We start from the raw sequence: 23532 nt of genomic DNA on the forward strand, positions 1-23532 counted from the left end.
GGCTCAGGGGGTGGGGACACTTACCATATCAAAGTTTATTGTGCATTTTATTGAAACCGGCGCTTGATGCGATTAACGTGGTGAAGTGTCAGTCCAAGGGTATCAGCCGAACCTTGCATAACGCTGCCTCTGTGTCGCTCTGTGCAAAGTGAAGTAATTCAATTTATATCTGAGGGATAGTGGAATTTCCCTGTTGAAAAGAAACACTGCTTCACACACCCACATTTTGCGGGATTTGAGATTTTAAAGCACCGTCAACATCAGAGTGAAGAGGCATTTGTGTTTTATTTAAAAGTACTTCAAATGCTATTTATCATAGATCTGGTTTTGGAAGAAGTACTGTTTTTTATTGAAACAGATTAAAACACAAGGGACTCCATTTTTTTTCTGTCCATAGGAAAACAACATTAAAATGTTGGTCAACATCTAACAGTGCAACAGGGCTCTGCCTATCAGCTGCAAGGGTATTTTATTCAAAGAGAGGATATAAGATTCTCAAATAAGTGGGACAGGAAGAGAGAGAATGCTCCCCCACGTGGCTTTCACTTGTCCAGTCATTTCCAATCAGTGATTGCCTCAAGGAAGGGAGAAATGAAGGATGCACTTTTGAAATATTTGAACAGGGCCTCAAAGAGAGAGATTTTGTCCCAATTTTGTTATCTTGCCTCTCTAACCCTCCTGATTTGGTTCTCCCGTAGCGGCGAAGAAGTCCCAATGGCTGGAGAAAGAGGAAAAGGCCCGGCAGCTGAGGGAGAGCCAGCTGGACGAGCGGCGCAGGAAGCTGGAGGAGCAGCGGATCAAGACAGAGAAACGTCGTGCCGCCCTGGAGGAGAGGCAGAAACAGAAACTAGAGAAGAACAAGGTCGGTTGTGAGGGAGAAGGGTGAAGTACCCTTAGACGCTAATCTTAAGTCAGTTTAGCATTTTCCTCACTAACGGCAAAGGTTAGTATTGGGGGAGGGGCAGCTGATCCTAGATCTGTTACCTAGGGGAAACTTCACCCCAGAACGGGTGGTCACACTCCTCACAGCAAGCCAATATTAGAGCCCCGATGATCATGGGCTCAATCCCCACGTTCGCCTTTCCTGCTTTCCCTTCTACTATCCCCAGCTCCCCCATCTATTTCCACACTGTCTCAATGAAGGTCGCAAAAATACTAAAGGAGTGGTGGAATTCTACCCGCCTTAACAAAACAAGAGAATACGGGGGGTGGGTAACAAGAAGAGAATGAGTCAGAGAATTATTAACTAGTGCTAACCTAGTATTTCTCTATGTTTGGTATGAAGGAGCGGTATAAGGCTGCCCTCCAGCGGTCCACGAAGAAGACCTGGGCTGAGATCCGCCAGCAGAGACTGTCCTGGGCCGGAGGCCTCGGCCAGAACTCTAGCCAGAGAGAAAGTGAGTACCTACCGCTGAAACAGGAACCCAGAACCAGAGCCCACCGACCCAGACACTGCCCAAAGCCTCTCCTTCCTTCAAAAGACAACTGCCCGCCTACACACACTGGGCACTATCTTGCCGAGCCAAACGACTGTTTTTTGGCTCTGATAATTTATTTTCACATGGTCCTTCCCAGCACAGTTTCAGCAACTATGGTGGATGCGTTACCAGGCCAGTGCAGTACAGCTCGTTTTGGCTCGCTTCAGTAGTGTGAAAAAGGTACTACTGTGCAGACATTCACATTCTACCGAGCCATATTTTCACAGTCTTACGGTTGTTTTGCATTTCAAGTAAACCATAAATTAGGTCACTCACTTTACACTATATAGTCAGTTAGTGACAGTCAAACTTGAATTCCAGTTAAATTACTCTGAGATATCACACACACACACACACACACACACACACACACACACACACACACACACACACACACACACACACACACACACACACACACACACACACACGACAGGTGGGTTGATGTCCCTATCAGCTCTTGCTGGGATGTGCTACACTACAGCAGTCTAATTTCCCTGTAGACGGAGGGAACATTGGCTTCATTCCGCAAGGAAATAGCTGGGTAATGACAAGGCTGAGGTGAAAATGAGATGTCCAGGCATGGTTGAGGTGTATATGTGTGTGTGTGGGGGGGAGGGGGGCTACTGCATGACTGGATGTTTCATTCAGGGTCGTTAGCCCCTAGATACAGATAAAGTATTGGTCAACGTGATTCCGTTTGCTGGTACTTTAGAGCCTGCAGTTAGTGGGGCGTTATCAACCATCAACACACCTCAGAATAGTGGGCAATTCATGTTCCGCTAGCATTGATTCACGTCGCCAAATCCCCCTTCAAGTCAAATGGAGTCGGTAACAGCAATGTACTTGGTAAGAGGTGTATGAAGCAGGGATGTCTCTCTCTTTCGCTCTCTCTCTTCCTGCTGTTCTCCACCCCATGCCAACTCTTATGGTCACAATGAACATAGACGTTGGCAAGACAGCCAAACAAATCTGGGACCCCCAGCCTCCTCTTTCAGACCCAGTGCTGTCAAAGACCGAAAGGTAGAAAAAAAGAGGAAAAGACTGAACTGTAACAAGCGTTAACAAACAGGATACTGTGGACTACTGAGGATCCAATAGAGTTATTTAGGAAGAGGCAGCAGAATGCTATATTGGCCTGCAGAGAAAAGACCTCTCCCTGCCCATCTCTAACTATAACCCATATCTGATGAGTGACATTTAGGTCAGAGACAGAGACAACCAATTCCCCCATTAACATTAGACTGTACTGTCGTATGTCTAGTGGTATTTAATGAAGGGCACAATGTTCACTCGATTAGTCTCCGTTAGAGGGTCTGGGGGGGGGGGGGGAATGGTGTCTAATCAGTGGGGGTTGTCTTAGTACTTCCCTCCACTAGGTGTCAGTTGTGTTACATGTGTGTCAGTTGTGTTACATGTGTGTCAGTTGTGTTGACTGACGTTGGTATTCGTTTGTGTAGTACAACATGTTGTGGTAACAAAAACACTGCTACTACTTTGTGTACAGCAGAGCTCTGGTTTGGGACAATGATGGGACGTGTACTCTTTTACATTCTAACCATGTCATTGCAGGTTCGACATATGTGTTCACAGGCCATTGATAGTCAGTCGTTTTCAGTGTTTTGGTGTCAGTTTCACAAACAGTCCAAGTGTATCCATTTTGAATATGAACACCGAACTGAATGACGCATGGCCCAGTAGACTCAACACAATATTTCTTTAAATATATTTATATTTTTTTAGTGGGTAGAAAAAGCTGTGCTATTTCCCTCTACCATCAATTGTCTGTTTTCAGATTGTATTACATTTTTGGGGGGAGGCTCCTCGAAGTATACTTTGACATGACACTTTGACAGTTAGAATTTCTATTCTGTTTCCCGTCATCTCCATGTGGAAAGGAATGTAAAATAACACTGTCAGATGGGAAATGTTCAACACAAGAAATTTTATTATTTTGTTTCTTTATTGAATCAGAAATATTTTGCCCTCTGGAAATATACCGTTTTGGTATTTGGATGTTTGCTGTATGTATGTACGAGTGTGTGTGGGGGAGATTGATTTCACCGTGACACGTCCTGGAGGTCTCCCTCCCCTGTGTGAAACAGTGTGACCCACCATCTCTGTGGACTACTCTCTTGGCTTCGCAGGCAGATGCTCGGTGTCGGCGGTCAACCTGCCCAAACACGTGGACTCGGTTATAAACAAGAGACTCTCCAAGTCCTCCGCCACCCTCTGGACCTCCCCCAACAGAAGTAAGACACGTCAGGCCCCCTTTTCCGGGAACGCCCACTTTTCATATCCGTTCCCTCACGTTTTTTTTTCTCCACCATTTTTTTTCCCCTCCCCACTGTCTCCAATCCAATCGCCTGTCTGTGTTCGATGGTTGACTACCGAATCATTTTCACCTTCCAAATTCAAATCCACCCTATTTTTTTGTTGTTCTGTGGTTCATGGGTTATGGTTTTTCTCCCTCCCTCTGCATTCAGTCCCTGCATTTATATACTTCATACTTTGGTGTGAATATATGGGTTCATTTACGCTGTCTTCATATTTTGTGTCCCACATTTTTTTGGTGTTATTGGGTTATTCATTTGCTGGTGATGGTCATTTCGTGCTCTTTGGTTTGTGTGTCAGCAGATGTTTTTTCACTCACTGGAAAGTCTTGGTCAATGTCTTGAATGGTGATGGTGATGATGATGAGGATGAATGGGTTTTCAGGCCTAGGCTAACCCGAAGTAAATACACCTTACTATGCGGAATCTAGTAACTCATATTCAGAGCTACTCACACAAGTCAGAGGTGTTTCAGTGCACCTAGAACACCACTGCGGGTACAGAGTTCTTTCATAAGTACATGTCTAAGTAGGTTGCAGTGAACACATAGGAACTTTAGTGTTTAGAATTTTAAAAAGTCGGCAACTAAAGGATGAGTCAGCGTTTTCAGAGAAAATGCATTCTGAAAACTCCACAGGAACACCTGTGATGCTTGAAAATAGATTAAGGTGAATCTGCTGAAAGCGTAACCCTCTCCCTCTTTTCCTCTCCTTCTCTGCCTCCTCTCCACCTACCCTGTCTTTCACGATCACTTCTCTCTTCTTCCCCTCTCTCGTCTCTCTCTCTCTGTCTCTACCCCTATTATTTCTCCTCTACCCCGTTCTTTTGTCTCACTCATTGTCTATCAAAAGCTCACTCTCCTCTCTTTTTTTTTTACTTCAGTCGCTCGTCCACTTTCTCTCTCTCTCTCTCTCTCTCTCTCTCTCTTTCCCTCTCTGCTGGATAACCATATTGTCCTTCGGGGCAGGTTTAATAGGGAAGTGGGACGTGATTTGGTGTACCGTAAAAGACCCAGAGCAAACCTCTGCAGTGGACTTCTCTCCTCTCTCTCTTCCCTCTCCTCTCTCTCTTCCCTCTCCTCTCTATCTTCCCTCTCCTCTCTCTTCCCTCTCCTCTCTCTTTCCTCTCCTCTCTCTTCCCTCTCCTCTCTCTTCCCTCTCCTCTCTCTCTTCCCTCTCCTCTCTCTCTTCCCTCTCCTCTCTCTCTCTTCCCTCTCCTCTCTTTCTCTTCCCTCTCCTCTCTCTCTTCCCTCTCCTCTCTCTCTTCCCTCTCCTCTCTCTCTTCCCTCTCCTCTCTCTCTTCCCTCTCCTCTTTCTCTTCCCTCTCCTCTCTCTCTTCCCTCTCCTCTCTTTCTCTTCCCTCTCCCCTCTCTCTCTCTTCCCTCTCCTCTCTTTCTCTTCCCTCTCCCCTCTCTCTTCCCTCTCCTCTCTTTCTCTTCCCTCTCCTCTCTCTCTTCCCTCTCCTCTCTCTCTCTTCCTTCTCCTCAGTGTCCATGTTCTGAACTGCTGCCTCGATAGCCAGAGGGGTTGTTGCTAGCTCTGGCAGTGCTTACTTTATACTGCTCTGGCATGCAGGTTGTGTTCTTCCTCCCTCTCATGTTATTATGCGTCTGGAAGTTTTCCAGTCTAACATGGAACCCACCATTTCCCCATAGAGCATAAGAATGGGGCATAGGCCTGGGTTTGGTTTGACGCTTTATCTGGTGTGCGTGTTTACTAGAGACACAAGGGCTTATGTGGGTGAGGTATTGTCTTATTTGATCTGTCATTATAATATACAACCTGGGAAAGCTAACCGAGAGCAAAGCTTAGCTCATTGTCGATATTTCGTGTTTAAAAAAAAAGAGAAGCAAAAGGCCTTTCTGTGACACTGTGATGAGAATGCCATATAGGATCATTACATTTGAGTCATTTAATAAAATGGAGTTTCAATAGTTATCAAACAGCTAGTGGGTAATAAGGTACATTTTAATACTGTTTGAACACTGAGGTCGTCTGACGTGGCGAGACAGAAGTGGAGATATTCACGGTGGCTCTAAGAGGCAAACCGGCTTTGAAAATGAAGCTGGTTTGCCCCTTAAGGCCAGCGTAGGACTTTGAATATATGTGATAAAATTGGTCGTGTTTTGTCCCCTCCCGCAGCCCGTAGCCTCCAGCTGAGCCCGTGGGAGAGCAGCATTGTGGACCGACTGATGACGCCCACCCTGTCCTTTCTGGCCCGTAGCCGCAGCGTCGCCAGCGTGCTCAGCAACGGTAAAGGCCGTAAGTAGTTATCACACTCTCACTGTAATAGATGAGACCTGCTATTGGCGGGGTTGTTTGTCATTTAGAACAGCATTCGTCCAACCTCTCCTCTTGGCCCCCAGCACTTCCATGTAGTTGATCATTTGTTCCAGTCAGAGCTAGCACATCTGATTCCACTTGTCAACTAATCATCAAACCCTTGAATGAGTTTATGAACTACGATAATTCTGGACACGACACAATTGTGAAACGTTTGAGGGGCACCGACAAGAGGTTTGAGAAACACTAATTTCGGGTATGTGAAGTGATGCATGAAAATGAATACCTTTGTTGCCTGTGCTCTGCTTGCGTTTTCAGAGATGGGTGTCGTATTTATTTCTCTTCCTTCCTTCTCTCGCCTGCTCTCTATGTGCCTCTCCTTCCCTTCCCCTCCAGAGTCGCCCCTATGCCCTCGTTCGGCCTCGGCCAGCCCGCTGACGCTGTGTGCCCACCGGCCCCACCACCGCTGCTCCGACCGCTGGAGGGTGACGTCCAGCACACCCGACATCACCCAGCGCCGACGCGACTCCACGCCGGTACATCAACCATCCTTTTTTCTTTCCTTTCGTATTTTTCAATTTCATTGACTGGATAGAGAGGAGAGTAGATAGAGAGATACACATCGAAAGAGGGTCATAGACAGTGAAGGGCACAGACAGACCGGACTTGACCCCTGTTGCCTGCAGGGTCTGAAATCTGGAGCGCCGACTACTACCATCCCTTGCCGTTTAAACACAATAGAACACCGTTTGGCACTTTGAATAAGCTTGAATGTACTGTGTATCTTTTGGTTTGGAGAGAGAGATGTTTTTATCCACATTTATTACCTTTCTGATGGTTTGTGTCTCTGTCTCTCTGCAGATAGAGAAGAAAAAGAAAGAGAAGAAGGACAAGGAGCGGGAGAACGAAAAGGAGAAGAGTGCTCTCAGCAAAGACAAGGTGCTGAAGAAGAGACAGTCCTTACCCAGCATGAGACACAGACCGGACCCCAGGTAACCTGCTCTCACACGGATCTACGGCATCTGCCTTTGGCACAGTACAGCACTAAACACCCTTTACATACTACTGAGCCGAACCAAGCCAAGCCCAGCTGTACCGTATTGGCCTGGTTACACATCCACCATAGTTGTTGAAAACTTGCAGGAAAGGACAACGTTTAAAGAACATATACAAGCCAGCACATCATATGTAGATTGGGTCGACATTATAGTGTGAATAGGGTATAAGACTAAGATTAGAGCTTAGAGTGTTTGCTAAGCTTAGGGATACAGTAAGAGACAAAGATAACCATGACTGTGAGTACAGATGGTAAAACCAGCGTGTCTGTGCGTTTAAGTGAACTCAGGCTAAGACTTAAAAGCATGAGGCCCCCGAGCCGAAGGATATTTATCCAGCGCGTTAATCATAGCCGGCCGCGGGACATGGAAATGGATGGGGCTCACTGACAGATGGAGGGAAGAGAGAGAAAGAACGAGTGCTCTGACTTAACAAAAGGGTCGAGAGAGAGAGAAGAGAGAGAGAGAGAAGAGAGAGAGAGGGGAGAGATTGAGAGAGAGAGAGGAAAGAGAGATAGAGAGAGAGATTACTGTTTATTGTATATTTCACTTTTGTATATTATCATCTACTTCACTTGCTTTGGCAATGTTAACGTGTTTCCCATGCCAATAAAGCTCTTGGGATTGACTTGAGAGAGAGATGAGAATGCCAGATGCCTTAAGGAAGAGAAGTACACACACACCACTCTGGTATAATGGGACTTTCCCCTCCGAGCGGCGACTATTACCCTGTCCACTGCTGGGAAACCATCCCATAATGCTCTGTCATAGACCACACAATGTTACACGTGTTAGGCTGTGTCGTGTCTGACCCTGCTACCTGGTGAGGTCATGTTTATTGACTGCTGTCTGAGACTTGAGGTTATGGAGGCACATATGTAACAGAAACCATTTTAATAGTATTACTGCAGTGTTGGTATTAGTGCTAGTCTCCTTGCTTGATTGTGTATAGAGATGGACTATTTTTTCATCCCTAGGGCTGGATATGACTAAATGTTAGACTAACCTTTACTTACCTGTTGTTTGCTTATTATTATTTGCATATTTCTAATGATTTTTAATGATTTGTCCGACATACTGTTTGTATTCATGTCTAACATAATAGCTCTCTCCAGTCCTAGTCCCTTATCCAGACAGCGGGCTGCCTCACCCGCCACTACTCCTAGCGCAAGACCTTCCTCCTCCTCTCCCAGCCCCGCTGCCTCCCCCAAACCCCCCTCTTCAGCCCGGGCTAGCCCCTCCACCCCCAAGGCCCGGCCCAAGAGGGCTAGGACCCCGGCCCGGGTGGACCATGGGCGCACCTCCTCCCCCGTTCCCCTGGAGAGGGCCAGGGAGACCCGCGGCCGTAGGTCAGCCACGCCCGAGGAGCCCAAAGGCAAGAGTGAGTATGCAGTAGGTAGATAGTACCCCCAGGTGGAGAGTGTAAGTCAAGTGTACTCCTCTTACAGGGATCACAACTGTGCAGGATCATTTTAAAAGGGCTTAATCAGCGTAACCACATTCACTTTAAGGGGGGGGGGGGGGGGGGGGGTTGTATTGTTTATGTTGTTGGAATGAGTTCAGTTGTAACACTAGACGTGTAAACTCTTGGCGAGCGCGAGACACTCTCTTTTCATTTCAATGAAAAACGGGTATAGGCAGTGCGGTTCGCGACAGGCTTGCGCTGCCTCAAATGACTCTGGTTCTATTTTCAAGATTTCTAAGTAGCTCACTTGATAAAGTGGTTCGCCCTCTGCTCGCGTTGGTCTTAAGTTAAGCTTCCAGTGTAGCAGGGAAACAACCCACTGCTTCTGCAATGCCCCAGTGTAGTTCCTGTGTTATATCACATTTTAAGCCAGTGACATTAAGCTCTGTGAATGGAAGTCCTGTCTTCAGTCTAGTTATGGTGTGGCTTGTAATGGTTTGAAAAATATGGACTCACTCACCCTAGATCATTTAGAATCTGATATATTTGTATGCACTTGGCACACAAGCCGTGAGAACACTATATACCTATAGAATTCAGTACCTTTTCATTTCCCCCTGACACAAGTTGGATTTTTAGTGTGTCTGTTTTCTATAGGCCCTGCCACGGCTGGTTCATACTATGCTTCTTCAGTTCTTTGTGGTTTGGCTCAGTTGTTCCCATGGTTGAGAAGAGTGAACTTGAAACTCAAACTGGAAAAAGTGAATGTGTGCTCGCGTACGCGCGCGTGTGTGTCAGTGCACTGTAGCGCCGGTACAACCACGGGATGATTACCGGCGTGGTTAATTAGGCACGCCTAGACAATGCCAGCTCGTTAAGTGAGTTACACAGCCTCTGTCTTTCTCTCCTTCACACACAGCGAGGATCAGCAGAGGGGGTGCTAATTACTGAAAAATGCTATAATTACAAGTTTACAGAATCCAAAAATGACCAACATTTCCATACTTTGCCACTGTTTGAATTAAGAACATCACAGCGTGTCTCACATCAACCAATAGGAATCTAGACCAAAGGTCTAGTGTAATTGTCTTAATGTAATTACACAGTTTTATCAGTGTTTCAGCTTAAAGAAGACGATAGTGTGAACAGTGATTTGTCTTTAGAAAACTCTTATTGTATTTTCTCATTCCTCTCCTCTTTTCCTGCTCGATTCTCTCGCCAGGCTCCCCCGTTCCTTCAATCGTGGTATCCTCCGCTCTGGCCACGCCCCCTTCGCTGAGTACACCAATCACGACGGCCAGCGCCGCTCCCGCTGAGGTCCCTCCTTCCGCCCAATCAACCCCCAGTGTCCCTGCATCGTCCCCAGCCCCAGCCTCCTCATCAGCCAAGCCCATGGCGGGCACGAACAACCCAGAGGAGGCCGCCCGGATCCTGGCCGAGAAGAGGAGGCAGGCCCGAGAGCAGAGGGAGCGGGAGGAGCAGGAGAAACGCGAGCTGGAGGAGAGAGAGAAGTGAGAATCATATCATCCTCATGTACAGTACATAAACCCACACTGGAGAGAGCAACAGCAGTGTCTAGTCGGGTTGCAAAATTCCTGAAATTTCGGTCGGAGGATTCGGCCGTTATCCTTTCTACTGTAAAGACAACCTATGTCTTACCAGCTTGAAGGGACGGGGTGTAAGTAACCATGGCAGCACATCACAATTTGAATAATTCCATGTGTAAAGCATCAACATATGGGGTACAATACAGTTCTCCACCGTGTCATATGCACGGCAGAATTAGACCACTCAGCGCTGTCTATGATACAGTATGTGTGGTGCTCGTATTACCCCCCCCCCCCCCCCCGGAGGTGTGGAGCTGTTGACATTTGTGTAACGGCTTAAGTTGCCCCCCTCCGCTCAGGTTTATGAGCTAAAAAGGATTTCCCGCGTCAGCCTATTGTAGCACGTTGACCATAGTTACTATGTGACCACTAGGTATTTATGTCGTGACAGCTGTCAGGCTGGGCAACGGGCTCCTTTTGCTCTCTGTTCCTCTCCATTTTATCAGCAGGCAACTATTTCCTTACAAAATAGTTTCATTTCCTGATTGTGTTGAACTTTTTATTTTCCTGACACAGCTATTGCCAATGTAATACAAAGACAAAGATTCACTCTTTAAGCTAGAGCACATGGTAACTGATTTATTCTAAATCTAAAGTATTCAGAACTGTTGACTTTTTCCACATTTTGTTAGGTTTCAGCCTTATTCTAAAATGTATTCAATTGTTTTTTTCCCCCTCATCAATCTACAGACAATACCCCATAATGACAAAGCCCAAAAAAATTTTTTTGTTGCTAATTTATAAAAAACGTTTTTTTTTAAATATCATATTTACATAAGTATTCAGACCCTTTACTCAATACTTTGTTGAAGCACCTTTGGCAGCGATTACAGCCTTGAGTCTTCTTGGGTATGATGCTACAATCTTCACATGTATGTACAGTGCCTTGCGAAAGTATTCGGCCCCCTTGAACTTTGCGACCTTTTGCCACATTTCAGGCTTCAACCATAAAGATATAAAACTGTATTTTTTTGTGAAGAATCAACAACAAGTGGGACACAATCATGAAGTGGAACGAAATTTATTGGATATTTCAAACTTTTTTAACAAATCAAAAACTGAAAAATTGGGCGTGCAAAATTATTCAGCCCCCTTAAGTTAATACTTTGTAGCGCCACCTTTTGCTGCGATTACAGCTGTAAGTCGCTTGGGGTATGTCTCTATCAGTTTTGCACATCGAGAGACTGAAATATTTTCCCATTCCTCCTTGCAAAACAGCTCGAGCTCAGTGAGGTTGGATGGAGAGCATTTGTGAACAGCAGTTTTCAGTTCTTTTATCTTAAAAAAAATATATTACCGAACGTGAAGGGAACAGTAACTACACTGACTAAATGTTGGTTATAATTGCCTTCGTAAGCTGTCAAAGGCATCGGAAACTATCAACAACTGTCATATCAGGCTAAAATGGATCCGAAACCTGGCTATTGAACGTGTTTAAAAGTATCGGAAACTATCGACAACTGTCATATCAGGCTAAAATGGATCCGAAACCTGGTTGATCCTGCCAGTAGCATATGCTTGTCTCAAAGATTAAGCTAAGATCTTTATCTTTTATGTTTGAAGCCTGAAATGTGGCAAAAGGTAGCAAAGTTCAAGGGGGCCGAATACTTTCGCAAGGCACTGTATTTGGGGAGTTTCTCCCATTCTTCTCTGCAGATCCTCTCAAGCCACTCCTGCATTGACTTGGCTGTGTGCTTAGGGTTGTTGTCCTGTTGGAAGGTGAACCTTCGTCCCAGTCTGAGGTCCTGAGTGCTCTGGAGCAGGTTTATATCAAGGATCTCTCTGTACTTTGCTCCGTTCATCTTTGCCTTGATCCTGACTAGTCTCCCATTCCTTGCCGCGGAAAAACATCCCCACAGCATCATGCTGCCACCACCATGCTTCACCGTAGGGATGGGGCCAGGTTTCATCCAGACGTGACGCTTACCATTCAGGCCAAAGAGTTCAATCTTGGTTTCATCAGACCAGAGAATCTTGTTTCTCATGGTCAGAGTCTTTAGGTGCCTTTTGGCAAACTCCAAGCGGGCTGTCATGTGCCTTTTACTGAGGAGTGGCTTCCGTTTGGCCACTCTACCATAAAGGCCTGATTGGAGTGTTGCAGAGATGGTTGTCCTTCTGGAAGGTTCTCCCATCTCCACAGAGGAACTCTATAGCTCTGTCAGAGTGACCATCGGGTTCTTGGTCACCTCCCTGACCAAGACCCACCTCCCGCGATTGCTCAGTTTGGCCGGGCGGCCAAAGAATAATGGAGGCCACTGTGTTCTTGGGGACCGTCAATGCTGCAGAAATGTTTTGGTACCCTTCCCCAGATCTGTGCCTCGACACAATCCTGTCTCTGAGCTCTACGGACAATTTATTTGACCTCATGGTTTGGTTTTAGCTCTGACATGCACTGTCAACTGTGGGACCTTATATAGACAGGTGTGTGCCTTTCCAAATCATGTCCAATCAGTTGAATTTACCACAGCAAGTTGTAGAAACATCTCAAGGATGATGAATGGAAACAGGATGCACCTGAGCTCAATTTCGAGTCTCATAGCAAATGGTCTGAATACTTTTTTTTTTGATACAGTTGCAAAAATGTCTAAAAACCTGTTTTCGCTTTGTCATTCTGGGGTATTGTGTGTAGATTGATGAGGATTTAGTTGATTTTTTTTTTTTTTGAATAAGGCTGTAACATAACAAAATGTGGGAAAAGTCATGCTTTCCGAAGGCACTGCACATTTGTAAATAAGCCTATGCTTTGATTGGTAGACTGGTTGGATAGAGTGCCCCTGGCGATACATTATAGGTTGTATTGCTCGCTAGACTCATGGCGACACAGTGAAGGCGGGGAGGAGACTGCGTTATAGGTAGGATTGCTAAATGCTTGTCGCCCTTGGCTCAGGGTCCTGCGAGAGGAGCGTAAGCTGCGGGAGGCGGAGGAGAGCCAGCGCAGAGAGGAGGAGGCGCGCCTCATGGCTGAGGAGCAGCGCCTGAGAGACGAGGCCCAGCGTGTGGATGAGGAGAAGGAGGCGCAGGAGAGAGCCAGGGCAGAGCAGGAGGAGAATGAGCGCCTACAAAAACAGGTGATCAAGCACCCCCAACTGCCAGCAGACAGAGGGGGCTAGGTCTACACACACAGAGGGGGCTAGGTCTACACACACAGAGGGGGCTAGGTCTACACACACGGAGGGGGCTAGGTCTACACACACAGAGGGGGCTAGGTCTACACACACAGAGGGGGCTAGGTCTACACACACGGAGGGGGCTAGGTCTACACACACGGAGGGGGCTAGGTCTACACACACGGAGGGGGCTAGTCTATACACACAGAGGGGGCTAGTCTAAACACACGGAGGGGGCTAGTCTAAACACACGGAGGGGGCTAGGTCTACACACACGGAGGGGGCTAGGTCTACACACACGGAGGGGGCTAGTCTATACACACAGAGGGGGCTAGGTCTACACACACGGAGGGGGCTAGGTCTACACACACGGAGGGGGCTAGTCTATACACACAGAGGGGGCTAGTCTAAACACACAGAGGGGGCTAGTCTAAACACACAGAGGGGGCTAGTCTAAACACACAGAGGGGGCTAGTCTATACACACAGAGGGGGCTAGTCTATACACACAGAGGGGGCTAGTCTATACACACAGAGGGGGCTAGTCTAAACACACAGAGGGGGCTAGTCTATACACACAGAGGGGGCTAGTCTAAACACACAGAGGGTCTGTGTCTGTCCATCTGTCTGTCCGTCTGCTTTGTGACAGAGAGCCTTCTGTAACCCTGTCTGTCCCATATCACTACTTTAGCCAAGTTTGTCATCTACCTGACCTCATTTGATAAGACATATCTCATAACCAACCTTGTTTCGTATATTTGTTCAAATCAATTTCAACCAATGTGATTTGTCGTTAGCGCCGGTCAATATTTTCCCAATGGCTACAGACATTGACATTAATGGCACATTGAATGGCCCCTTTCACTCTTTGGAGATCAGCAGAAAAGGCCTGAGTCTGTTTGACTCCCCGACAACTTCCCGTGTTTACCAATGGTTTCACCGCCGTTGCTCAGGAGCAGTCGAAGTCCAGGATCCCGACGAACAGATGTCAGTCAGTGAGCCGGAAAACACTGTGATTCACAGAAGTGTTTGTTTGAAGGTGTCAACATGGACTGAGTGATAAGAGATAGGAGCTGCCCCTGGGTTTGTGTGGTTTCTGTCCCTGTCTACATGGTGCTTTTCTCTGGCTGACGACCCTTTGATACCCTCTAGTGCGCTGTCAGTGAAGTGTCAACACTAGAATGGACATTGGTTTTCCCAGCAGTGTGACCGAAAGGGCCGTCATCTTAGTCAATAGTATAATGTATCTCTATGGTAACCCTTACAGATTTCACATGAATCTCACATGTGGTCCCATGTGAAGTGTCCCCCCCCCCCCCCCCCCCAAAAAAAAAACATTTTCATGTGATCCCGCGTGATTTTATGTGAAGTTTAATGCGATAACATGTGACAACACGTAAAGCAACACGTGATAACATGAAACCACGCACATGTGTCCCAAAAACACATGTGAAATCATTTTTTATTTAATTTTTTTCAATAAGGGAAGGGCATACCACATTGTAATCTGTATGCTTTCCAGAGAGAGGAGGCTGAGGCTAAGGCCAAGGAGGAGGCCGAGAAACAGCGCCTGGACAGAGAGAAACACTTCCTGAAGGAGGAGCAGGAGAGACTGGAGAGGAAGAAGGTAAGAAAAGGTCCATGCATTCATTCTACTACATGAGTATACCCCACCAGCGTCCTCTCTACCCTGGTACCCATATCTGTGTGTATAGCCAACTCCTATCGAATTCCAGCCATTGTCACGCCAAACAGACTGTTTCTGCACTATTGCCATCTTATAGAATTGTCCTGCCAAACAGACTGGCACCGTAACAGACTTGCAGACTACTGTATTTCTTCTGTCCTGTACATATTCCAAAAGGCACAGAGGGAAATGTTTACATTACAGTAAGCACACACAGGGCCTTATTCAATCAAAACTGTTATTATTGCGGGATCAGTCAAAAGTCACATTGTTCCAGTAGCAACAGGGAAGCATGCTTGATTTAGCTTCTGGTTACATTTCTTTTTGTTTCACTAGTTAGACAAGGATTTGTTGAACATAATATCAACTCTCATTATTCTGTCACCAAAAATAATGATGCTGGCTTATCCTGGCTACTTGTTTTGATTTAATATGGCTTACAGTCTCTGTTTTTTTGAGCGGAAGATTATATACTAGGTCCAAGACCCCAGGCTATATATAAACAGTTATGGTGGAGAGTGAGTCTTAACTGGCCCAGTTCAGTGTGCGGTCCAGGGTTATGTGTTCTGCCCGCACCTGGCATTCACTCGCAGTCGGACCATGCTGCAACTCTCTGAGTCTGCTCTCTCTCACTCACCCTCTCTTTCCGTCTGTCTCTTGTCCACCTTCGTCCCTCACTCTCCTATTCTCCCCCCTTCGGTCCTCTCTCTCTCTCTCTCCCCCGGCCCATGCAGCTCAGCTGGCCGAAGCAGCTCCACATTGTGTGTTGAGCCAGGCTCTAGTGGTGTTTACTGCATAAGAACAGTATGTCCTCTACCCAAACCCCTGCTGAGTCACACGCCTCTGCACACTGGTCCACAGCTGCTGTTACATACCTGACTGAGTATGGATTCTATGGATCACGCACACCGGTGGAGGCTGCTGAGGGGAGGACAGCTCATAATAATGGCTGGAACGGAACACATGGAATGGCATCAGTTGTACAACTGACTCGGTATCCCTTTTGATGTATTTGATACCCTTCCACTTATTCCGCTCCAGCCATTACCACGAACCCATCCTCCCCAATTAAGGTGCCACCAACCTCCTGTGACGCACACACGGATCACCTAACTTTCCACTTTACCAATAGCATGTATCACAACTCAACATCAGAGCTGCCTCAAATCTAGGATATCTGTATGTTTTACTTGATTTATGGCAGCTAGCTCTTCTCTTAGCATCATTGTCTATCTTGCATTCAGCTAGGCCATCATTGTAAATAAAAATGTGTTCTTAACGGACTTGCCTGGTTAATTAAATAAAGGTTAAATAAAAATGAATATCTTGTACCCGGTAGCATTTTGTTTAGCTGTTCGGTGCCAACAAGGAGTCCATTGAGATTAAGTTACTGCACAGTTACTGTATTACTGGATTCAACCCATGGGAACTGAGCACTTAATCTGCATCCGCCATCTTGTTAACATTCTTAGTCTTTTCCCTCTCTCTGACCGTTGTTGTTGTTGTGTGCCTTCTTCCTTAGCGTCTCGAGCAGATCATGAAGAGGACGCGCAAGACAGACGGCGGGGAAAAGGTATGTTTGTTGTGAAGGCACAATGGCAATGCACTTCACTCGATTTAAAATACATGTAACACGTGATACTCTATCTCTGTATAGAAAGACACCAAGTCCCCACCTCCCTCTCAAGTCAATGGCAAAGCGGCCGAGAGCAGCAAAGGTAAGCAGAAAATGAAAAGCAGTGTAAACGGCGGCCATCTTTGTTCATTATATTGCTCGTGTTCAGGAAATCGATGTTTGGACTCGGAATCAAACAATTCATCCCAATTAATCCTGAAAGGAAATGTATTGTAAGTGTATTGGGCTCCAGAGTGGCGCAGCGGTCTAAGGCACTGCGTCACTACAGACACTGGTTCGAATCCAGGCTGTATCACGCACGTTTGTCCGGTGTAGGCCGTCATTGTAAATAAGAGAATTTGTTCTTAACTGATTTGCCTAGTTAAATAAAAACATCATGATTTAGATTAATTCATCAATGATATCCGCGGGGAACGGATTCAAATATCAGTGGGCTGTGTCCTTTTCCAGCCTGTTTCACTGCCACATTAATGGAGAAGTTCAGCTCTAGATACTGACTTGTTTATTAAACTAATTAAATCTCACTGGGCACACACTGGTTGAATCAACGTGGAATAGACGTTGAATTGACGTCTGTGCCCAGTGAGATTAAATTAGTTTAATAAACAAGTCAGTATCTAGAGCTGAACTTCTCCATTAATGTGGCAGTGAAACAGGCTGGAAAAGGATAATATGGCTTCTTTGATTGGATGGCTGTATCAGTCTTAATGTTAACTTTGACATTTGTTCACTCAAAATGATCATGCAAATCCCCATGATTTAGGCCAAATTCCAAGTTACACACCCATAAATTAAAGAAGGATTTGTTTTGCTTACATTTAGGCCCGATATAGAAATAAAAGAAGTAGCTCACGGATCTATTCCCTTCCTCTTCCTATATAATAGGAATATTGTTGATTAGAATGCAGGGACTGAACTTCTACCTTTCCCCCCTCTCAGTTTAGCTTCAGTACTTTGTCAAGTCAAGTTTATCGAAGCCGTTTGTAAGTACCAAAATACACGTTTCGTAAGAGCTCTCAAACAATAAAACAATATAAACATACCTATGAACATGCACAGTCAAAAACAGCACAATTATCTAATTAGACTAGGCTAAAAGCATGAATCAAATAAATATAGGGTGCTGCTAGTAAAGTGCGATAGTTACGGACAAAATGGATCAAAAGGGTCCTCTCTCCTGTTACGTAGAATGTTGGTCTTTGTTTCATCGCCATCTGCATTGTGTTCCCTTCTCATATGAAGAGTATTTAATACCATTGTTAGAATCCCAGCCTCACTGCTTTCATTTAGGACAGTATAACCCATGTGTGTGCTTATTGTTTGCAGTCCAAACCCAGTCTGGGGGATTTTCAGTTTATGGGGATATCTTATGGCAATGCATTGCATTGCAGGGTTGGATTAGTGACTGTAAATGGACAACTCACCACATTCAATTCAGTTTTCTTCTAACATAAAAGACACAAATACAACCCCCATCCCTATTTGACCAGAGACACACGCACATACACACATAACATTTACAGATGAGAAGGATGAGTAGGGGGAGAATAGGGGACTTGGGTCCATGTGGCCAGGATTCCAGCACGGTGGAAACCATTTCTGGAGGCACTGATGTGGTTGGGAGTCCAGGCAAGTCGGGTGGCGTTGCTCCTCTCCAATCAGGCCTTTGGACATACTCACACAAACGCGCACACACACACACACGTGCACACACACACATACAGAAACACACACACACACACACACACACAGCCGCAGTATGTAATCATGAATCCAGCACTGGTTGGATCCCTCCTGCATATTGAGTTCTGTCTGCTTGCTTCAGGGTGGCCCGGAGAACTGAGTGTGTGTTTTACAGTGGATTTTATTTGTTTCCGCAGCCTCTGCTGATTACCAGCCAAGCCCAGAGATCAACAAGAATACAGAGAACGACCATAGTGGTGAGAGAGACAGGTAAAGGTTCAACAACCATGTCCTCTATTTCCTCTTGTGTTAGAAATGTAAAACAGCGAGCCGTGTACTATTGTTATAACAAGACCACCATGTGCTCTAGAAAAGAAGCAAACCAGAAACCAGCAGTATTGGATGCCTTCTAATCAAGACTTGTGCCGATTTTGTATAGTTTCAAACCACAAAAGAAAACAAGAGAGCCTCAATACATAGGCCTACAGTAGAAGAGTAGAGATATGGTTTATTTATCTATTGAAATATGTTGTTTGTTTGTGAGGGATAGTGTAATTCAAGGTTTGAGGACTTCAGTTCCATGATGTCAAACGTTATGCATGTTGCAGATAGAATGGCGACAGCTCTATATCTATCTATCTATCTGACAATCATTTCTGTTCTACACATTTGTAGACATTTCTATCTACGTTATATCTACAGTATAATGTTACATCTTCCTGAACAGGCCCGAGGGGAAAACCCCTTGGGGCCGTAGTCCTTTTGATCTGTAACTATGTTTCAATCTCCCTCCCACCGTAACCATCTCCCTCCCACAGCTCCATGGTCCATGTGGTCAACGGTGTCCAGCCAGCCAGTCACGAGAATGGCCTGCCTAGCAAGGGGGACAACGCACACTTTGAGGAGATCATCCAGCTAGCCAATCAAGGCAACAGCAGCAATGGGGGGCGGGAGAAATCAGAGAGCGACATGCCCACTGAGCCAATCCTGGCCTTTGAAAGTGAGGAGCCCTTCCTGAAAAAAGTGGGCCCCATGAAGCCTCAGCATGTCGCAGGTACATTGACAGAGGGAGAGAGAGGGCACTCCAAGGGCCAGTTTCCCGGACACAGATTATGTTTAGTCTTGGACTGAAATGCATTTGAATAGAGAATCTCCATTGAACATGCTTTTCAGTCTAAGACCAGGCTTAATCTGTGTCTTGGAAACTGCTCTCAAATGACAACTTAACCTAATAATATTATATCAGCTCTGCCAATATTTGCAGGGATCCAAGCAAGGAATCGTATCTCAGTGTCCTCAACCTCCGAAGACTTTGAAAGATTTGTTTTTTTACGGTGTTCTTAACTATAGATTAAGCTGGGGTTCAATTACAGCAGTAATCATGGTCTCGCATCTACTCTGGCGGTTGACTTCTCACATTAGGGCCAGGGTTCACAACGTGCCATAAAGCGGAACCATGGGTTCGTAGTGTTGTCCTTGGCAATGAAGAGCCATCCGACTGAGTAGGTCAGTTTAGTGCCGTCTCAGTTGCAATTCGTCACCCGTGCGTACGTGAGTGTCCCTAGGGAAAGAGAGGGGGAGAGAAAGGGAGGTAGAGGGTGACAGAGGGAATCCTCCAGCCCCCAGAGGGCCTAAGGGGACACAGAGGAAAGGAGGGGGAGTGAGGTATCTTAATATCGACGGCTTTCGCTCCCGGAGCTCCGGTTGCTGCACTCAACACCCAGTGTTGAATTCCATGAGTGTTGGGGAGCTAGCTAGCTGCCAGGGATGGAAACAGAACACCGGGCCAGTTATGTACCCCCACCCCCTCCTCCCCGCGGCGTGGTCAGCATTACTGCCCCTCCCCTTAGGACTAAGTCCCCACCTGCCAGCCTGCCAGCAGGTCATAAATTATATCCAAAGCTAACAGAAGAGGGTCACCCAGCTGCAGAGCTTCAGCCACACGAGCTCCAACAATATGAACCACTTTAATCAGAGTGAATTCACTCTGCCACTCACACTGCCTTCAAGTCACAGTCTCAGTCTTTCACAAGTTAACATCACATTTCTAATCTGCCCTGTCTGCATACCCCGCACTCTCTTACCATGATGACTTGGAGGGGTTATTTGGTTTATGGCCGTGGGGCTGGGGGTTTGTGACTGGGGAGATTAATGCATCGACGCTGATTGAATGTTACGATGTAATTCCATAGATTGGCAATCGGGGACATGTTTATTTCTAAACATACCTCCGGGGCTAATTCAAATGGCGATACTCGTGAGCTATTGTGGTGGACCGTTTAGCAGCCTGACAGGTGCCTCTGTCAATCTATTGCTACTGTTAGCGTCAATCATGCTGTGTTTATCACACTCGTAGCGCTAGCTAGCTATCACTCACTCACATGATGGGCGACTGAATGTTCGTTGATGGTCTGCCATTGAAAGGAGTCAGGATTCTGTCTGGAGCATCTGCTGCTTGGTTTGATTAGCCTCTTCATTTCCCTATAAAAACACGCCTATAAAGCCTTATGGTTTCATGCCCTGCGTGACCTGCACTCAGGACCTTTTCAAATGTAGTATTGTAGCCAGGTCAAGGTTTTATACGCCTTGTCATTAGCAGGGTCAGTGAGGGTGGGTCCTCCTCACACATTTACAAATGCTCAAATTGGCGACCATTTTGGCACACCATTCAGATGGCGCATTCAGAACGGCTCAAAATGGACACCGTTTGGGTCGCTGGTGTTTTTCCCTTGTTGTGTGGCGTATCACTGTGTTGAAACTGACCCTCATCTTGTCCTCTCCGTCTATTATCTCTCCAGAGGTCCTGTGAGGTGTGCCACTCACGAAGGCGATTCTTAGGCCCCCCCACCTTCCCGAACCCAGCCTCCGCTCGTATGGGTAGAGAGCCCCTTTCTTCCCAAATGGACACTTTCCCTATGACATGTGCCAAACCAATCACAGACTGCTTTCTAGGCCCCAAAAAACATAAACTTTCCCTGGGAAAAGGGGCGAAGAAGATGAAGAAGCAAAAAAAGACACAAGCAAAATACAAAACAGGACATCATCGCCACCCGATGTTAGTGTTACCATTTGTAGATGGTAGAAGAGATCACAGCACCAATTCTTCCATTCTTCCAACAGTATCGTCCATGGTAGATTTCACCAGTCCTGAGGGGGAAAAAAATACACATTCGACACTAATGAGTAATTGTTATTATTATGATGAGTTGAAAGAGAAATGAGTTGGCTTTTTTGTTTCTAATGTTTAGTTTATTTAAGTTGAAGAGAAATGTAAAGACTAGGTACAGTTTTATGTGAATAATGTAAATGAAAACGTGAGCGTTGGACTAAAGGAGGGAGGGGTCTGTGGAATAAATAGTGTATGAATTTATGAAAAGGAAACCCAATGTTTACTTAACTCCTGCCTTTCAAGGTTTGCCCAGTCACTAATATGTATTGGAAACATAATATCGCCTCTGTAAAAAAAATTTCTGTAAATGGAGCTTCCCTGCAAATAGGTCTCCAAAATACCGAAGAAGACGTTTGACAACGTTTTGACAATGTAAGAATTACGTTGTTGCAGCACAGCGTCAGCTGTCTCCAAGGAGTCCCGTGTCGACAGGTTTTCTGTTTTAGCCGTTCCACTCCTCAATTATGATTGATTGTACTCTGAAGTGAATATAGAAATGAACAAGGGATCAGTTGAACAAAAAACAGCACGCACATGGGTACTCCAGATTCAGTGATCCATTCAGTTCAATCAGTGTTGAAACAGAATGTACACAAGGGCATCCCATCCCACCATATAAAAAAAGTCACCGTGCAGTTGAGTTTTTTTCTAAACCTGAGCAAGAAGCATGATACGTTGCCTCCTCCATTGAGATTCCACAGATTCGAATGCGTTTGAAAATGAAATGCTGGTGTGTGTATATGCTATAAATATATTGTGTTGTGTGTTAAAGGGTCAGAGGGAGTATCGGAGTCTTATTAAAGAGGAAATTGTTGTCCAGTTGTCTGTGGTTTAGTTTTCCTTCGTTTGTTGGCTGAGATTTGAAATGACACTTGAAACCAGCAAAAAGACGACAAAGAAAACGCTATTGTTACAAAACTGGCGAGACCAGGCTGAAAAGACAGACACACTGTAGAGTATGTTGAGGTTGAATGTGCTCATTGATTCTCTCAATGGCCTCACTTATCAGAAACCGACAAATCGGACATAGTGCACGACGTTTCACTAAGTAGTACAGTTAGGAAATATTTCCCCCTTTTAAGCTGGCTTTCAAAGTCCAATGCCAACTCATTTAGACACACTGTTGACAGCCTGAGCAACAAAATACAATGCCACACAACCACCAGAAAACCCGATCTGGAGATGGTTGAGAGCGTGCGAGAGAGAGAGGCTGTCTTTTTTTGGGGGGGGGGGGGGGGGGGGTACAGTGACTTAGCTCAGCTGTTCCCTTCAATTTGGTCTTCTTTTCCCAAAAAGGGTGTCCATGCCCTTACCCCATCAGCCCTCCACTGTTCCCACATTCTGGTGGTGAGAGGGGGGCTGACAATGTTGATGAACGTTCGCCATTTGCTGTTTGTCATTCGTTTTCCCTGCAAAAAGCAGCTGGACTCTATTACCATCACGATTTATGTCCCTCCGCTCCCCAATGTAAACGCATGCAGTACCGCTCATCACACGTAACTCATTTGACTAATATGACTTAGAACCGCTAACGCACTGTAGCGAGACTAATGAATAATGTCTATGACTTATTGCTAGACAGTAATGGACTTGGCGAGGGAGAAGTGTGTTTGACTTGTTACTTCAAACAGAGTTGCCTTCGCCACACTACTGGTGTGTTGAGAAGTCACTGTAATGCCTCTAAAGTTTTGAGAATCTCTTCTCTTCCTTTGACTCGCAAACTTAGTTTGGTTTCTCGGGTAGTGCCTGATTCACGTCTTGAAACAATGACGTAATGGTTTTCTTATTGACTTAACCTCTCCTGTGTAGTTGGATCAGTGAATATTGTTAGAATGTTTACGTGTCCCTATAGAGTATCAACTAGATTTTTATGAGCACATTATCTAACCGTATAAATCTTCTCACTGGATAACATCTAGCCGACTGACGCAGTTGCTTAGATTAGAATAGTCACTAGAAAATCTATTTAACAGCTGTATTCATCCGGCCCAGCAGAGGGCAGCCATGCAACACAGAGGTGTCAAACCACAGATCACATTTCCCCACACATGTTCACTATCTCAGTCATTGGAGGCTGGTGGAAGGAGCTAT

The 23532-nt window shown here is 45.8% G+C and overlaps 1 protein-coding gene across 6 annotated transcripts in view; it reads left to right on the top strand.

Moving 5' to 3' along the window:
- LOC109909951 (MAP7 domain-containing protein 1-like) overlaps positions 1 to 22263 on the top strand; it is a 63295-nt gene extending 41032 nt beyond the window's left edge. For 2 of the 6 annotated variants that reach the window (XM_031791329.1, XM_031791340.1), the window contains 15 exons: positions 699 to 862; positions 1286 to 1397; positions 3626 to 3730; positions 5953 to 6072; positions 6490 to 6629; positions 6955 to 7085; positions 8264 to 8529; positions 9776 to 10064; positions 13048 to 13228; positions 14789 to 14893; positions 16476 to 16526; positions 16611 to 16671; positions 18470 to 18542; positions 19091 to 19326; positions 21071 to 22263. In XM_031791329.1, coding sequence (XP_031647189.1) covers positions 699 to 862; positions 1286 to 1397; positions 3626 to 3730; positions 5953 to 6072; positions 6490 to 6629; positions 6955 to 7085; positions 8264 to 8529; positions 9776 to 10064; positions 13048 to 13228; positions 14789 to 14893; positions 16476 to 16526; positions 16611 to 16671; positions 18470 to 18542; positions 19091 to 19326; positions 21071 to 21081 — 2045 coding nt within the window. In that variant the 3' untranslated portion in view covers positions 21082 to 22263. The remainder of the gene's footprint in view (positions 1 to 698; positions 863 to 1285; positions 1398 to 3625; positions 3731 to 5952; positions 6073 to 6489; positions 6630 to 6954; positions 7086 to 8263; positions 8530 to 9775; positions 10065 to 13047; positions 13229 to 14788; positions 14894 to 16475; positions 16527 to 16610; positions 16672 to 18469; positions 18543 to 19090; positions 19327 to 21070) is intronic. The other 4 variants (XM_031791347.1, XM_031791352.1, XM_031791336.1 and 1 more) reach the window with 3 other exon arrangements.
- Positions 22264 to 23532: the final 1269 nt, after the last annotated feature.

The sequence above is a fragment of the Oncorhynchus kisutch genome, linkage group LG2 (genome assembly GCF_002021735.2).
Source record: "Oncorhynchus kisutch isolate 150728-3 linkage group LG2, Okis_V2, whole genome shotgun sequence".
Classification (NCBI taxonomy): Eukaryota; Metazoa; Chordata; class Actinopteri; order Salmoniformes; family Salmonidae; genus Oncorhynchus; species Oncorhynchus kisutch.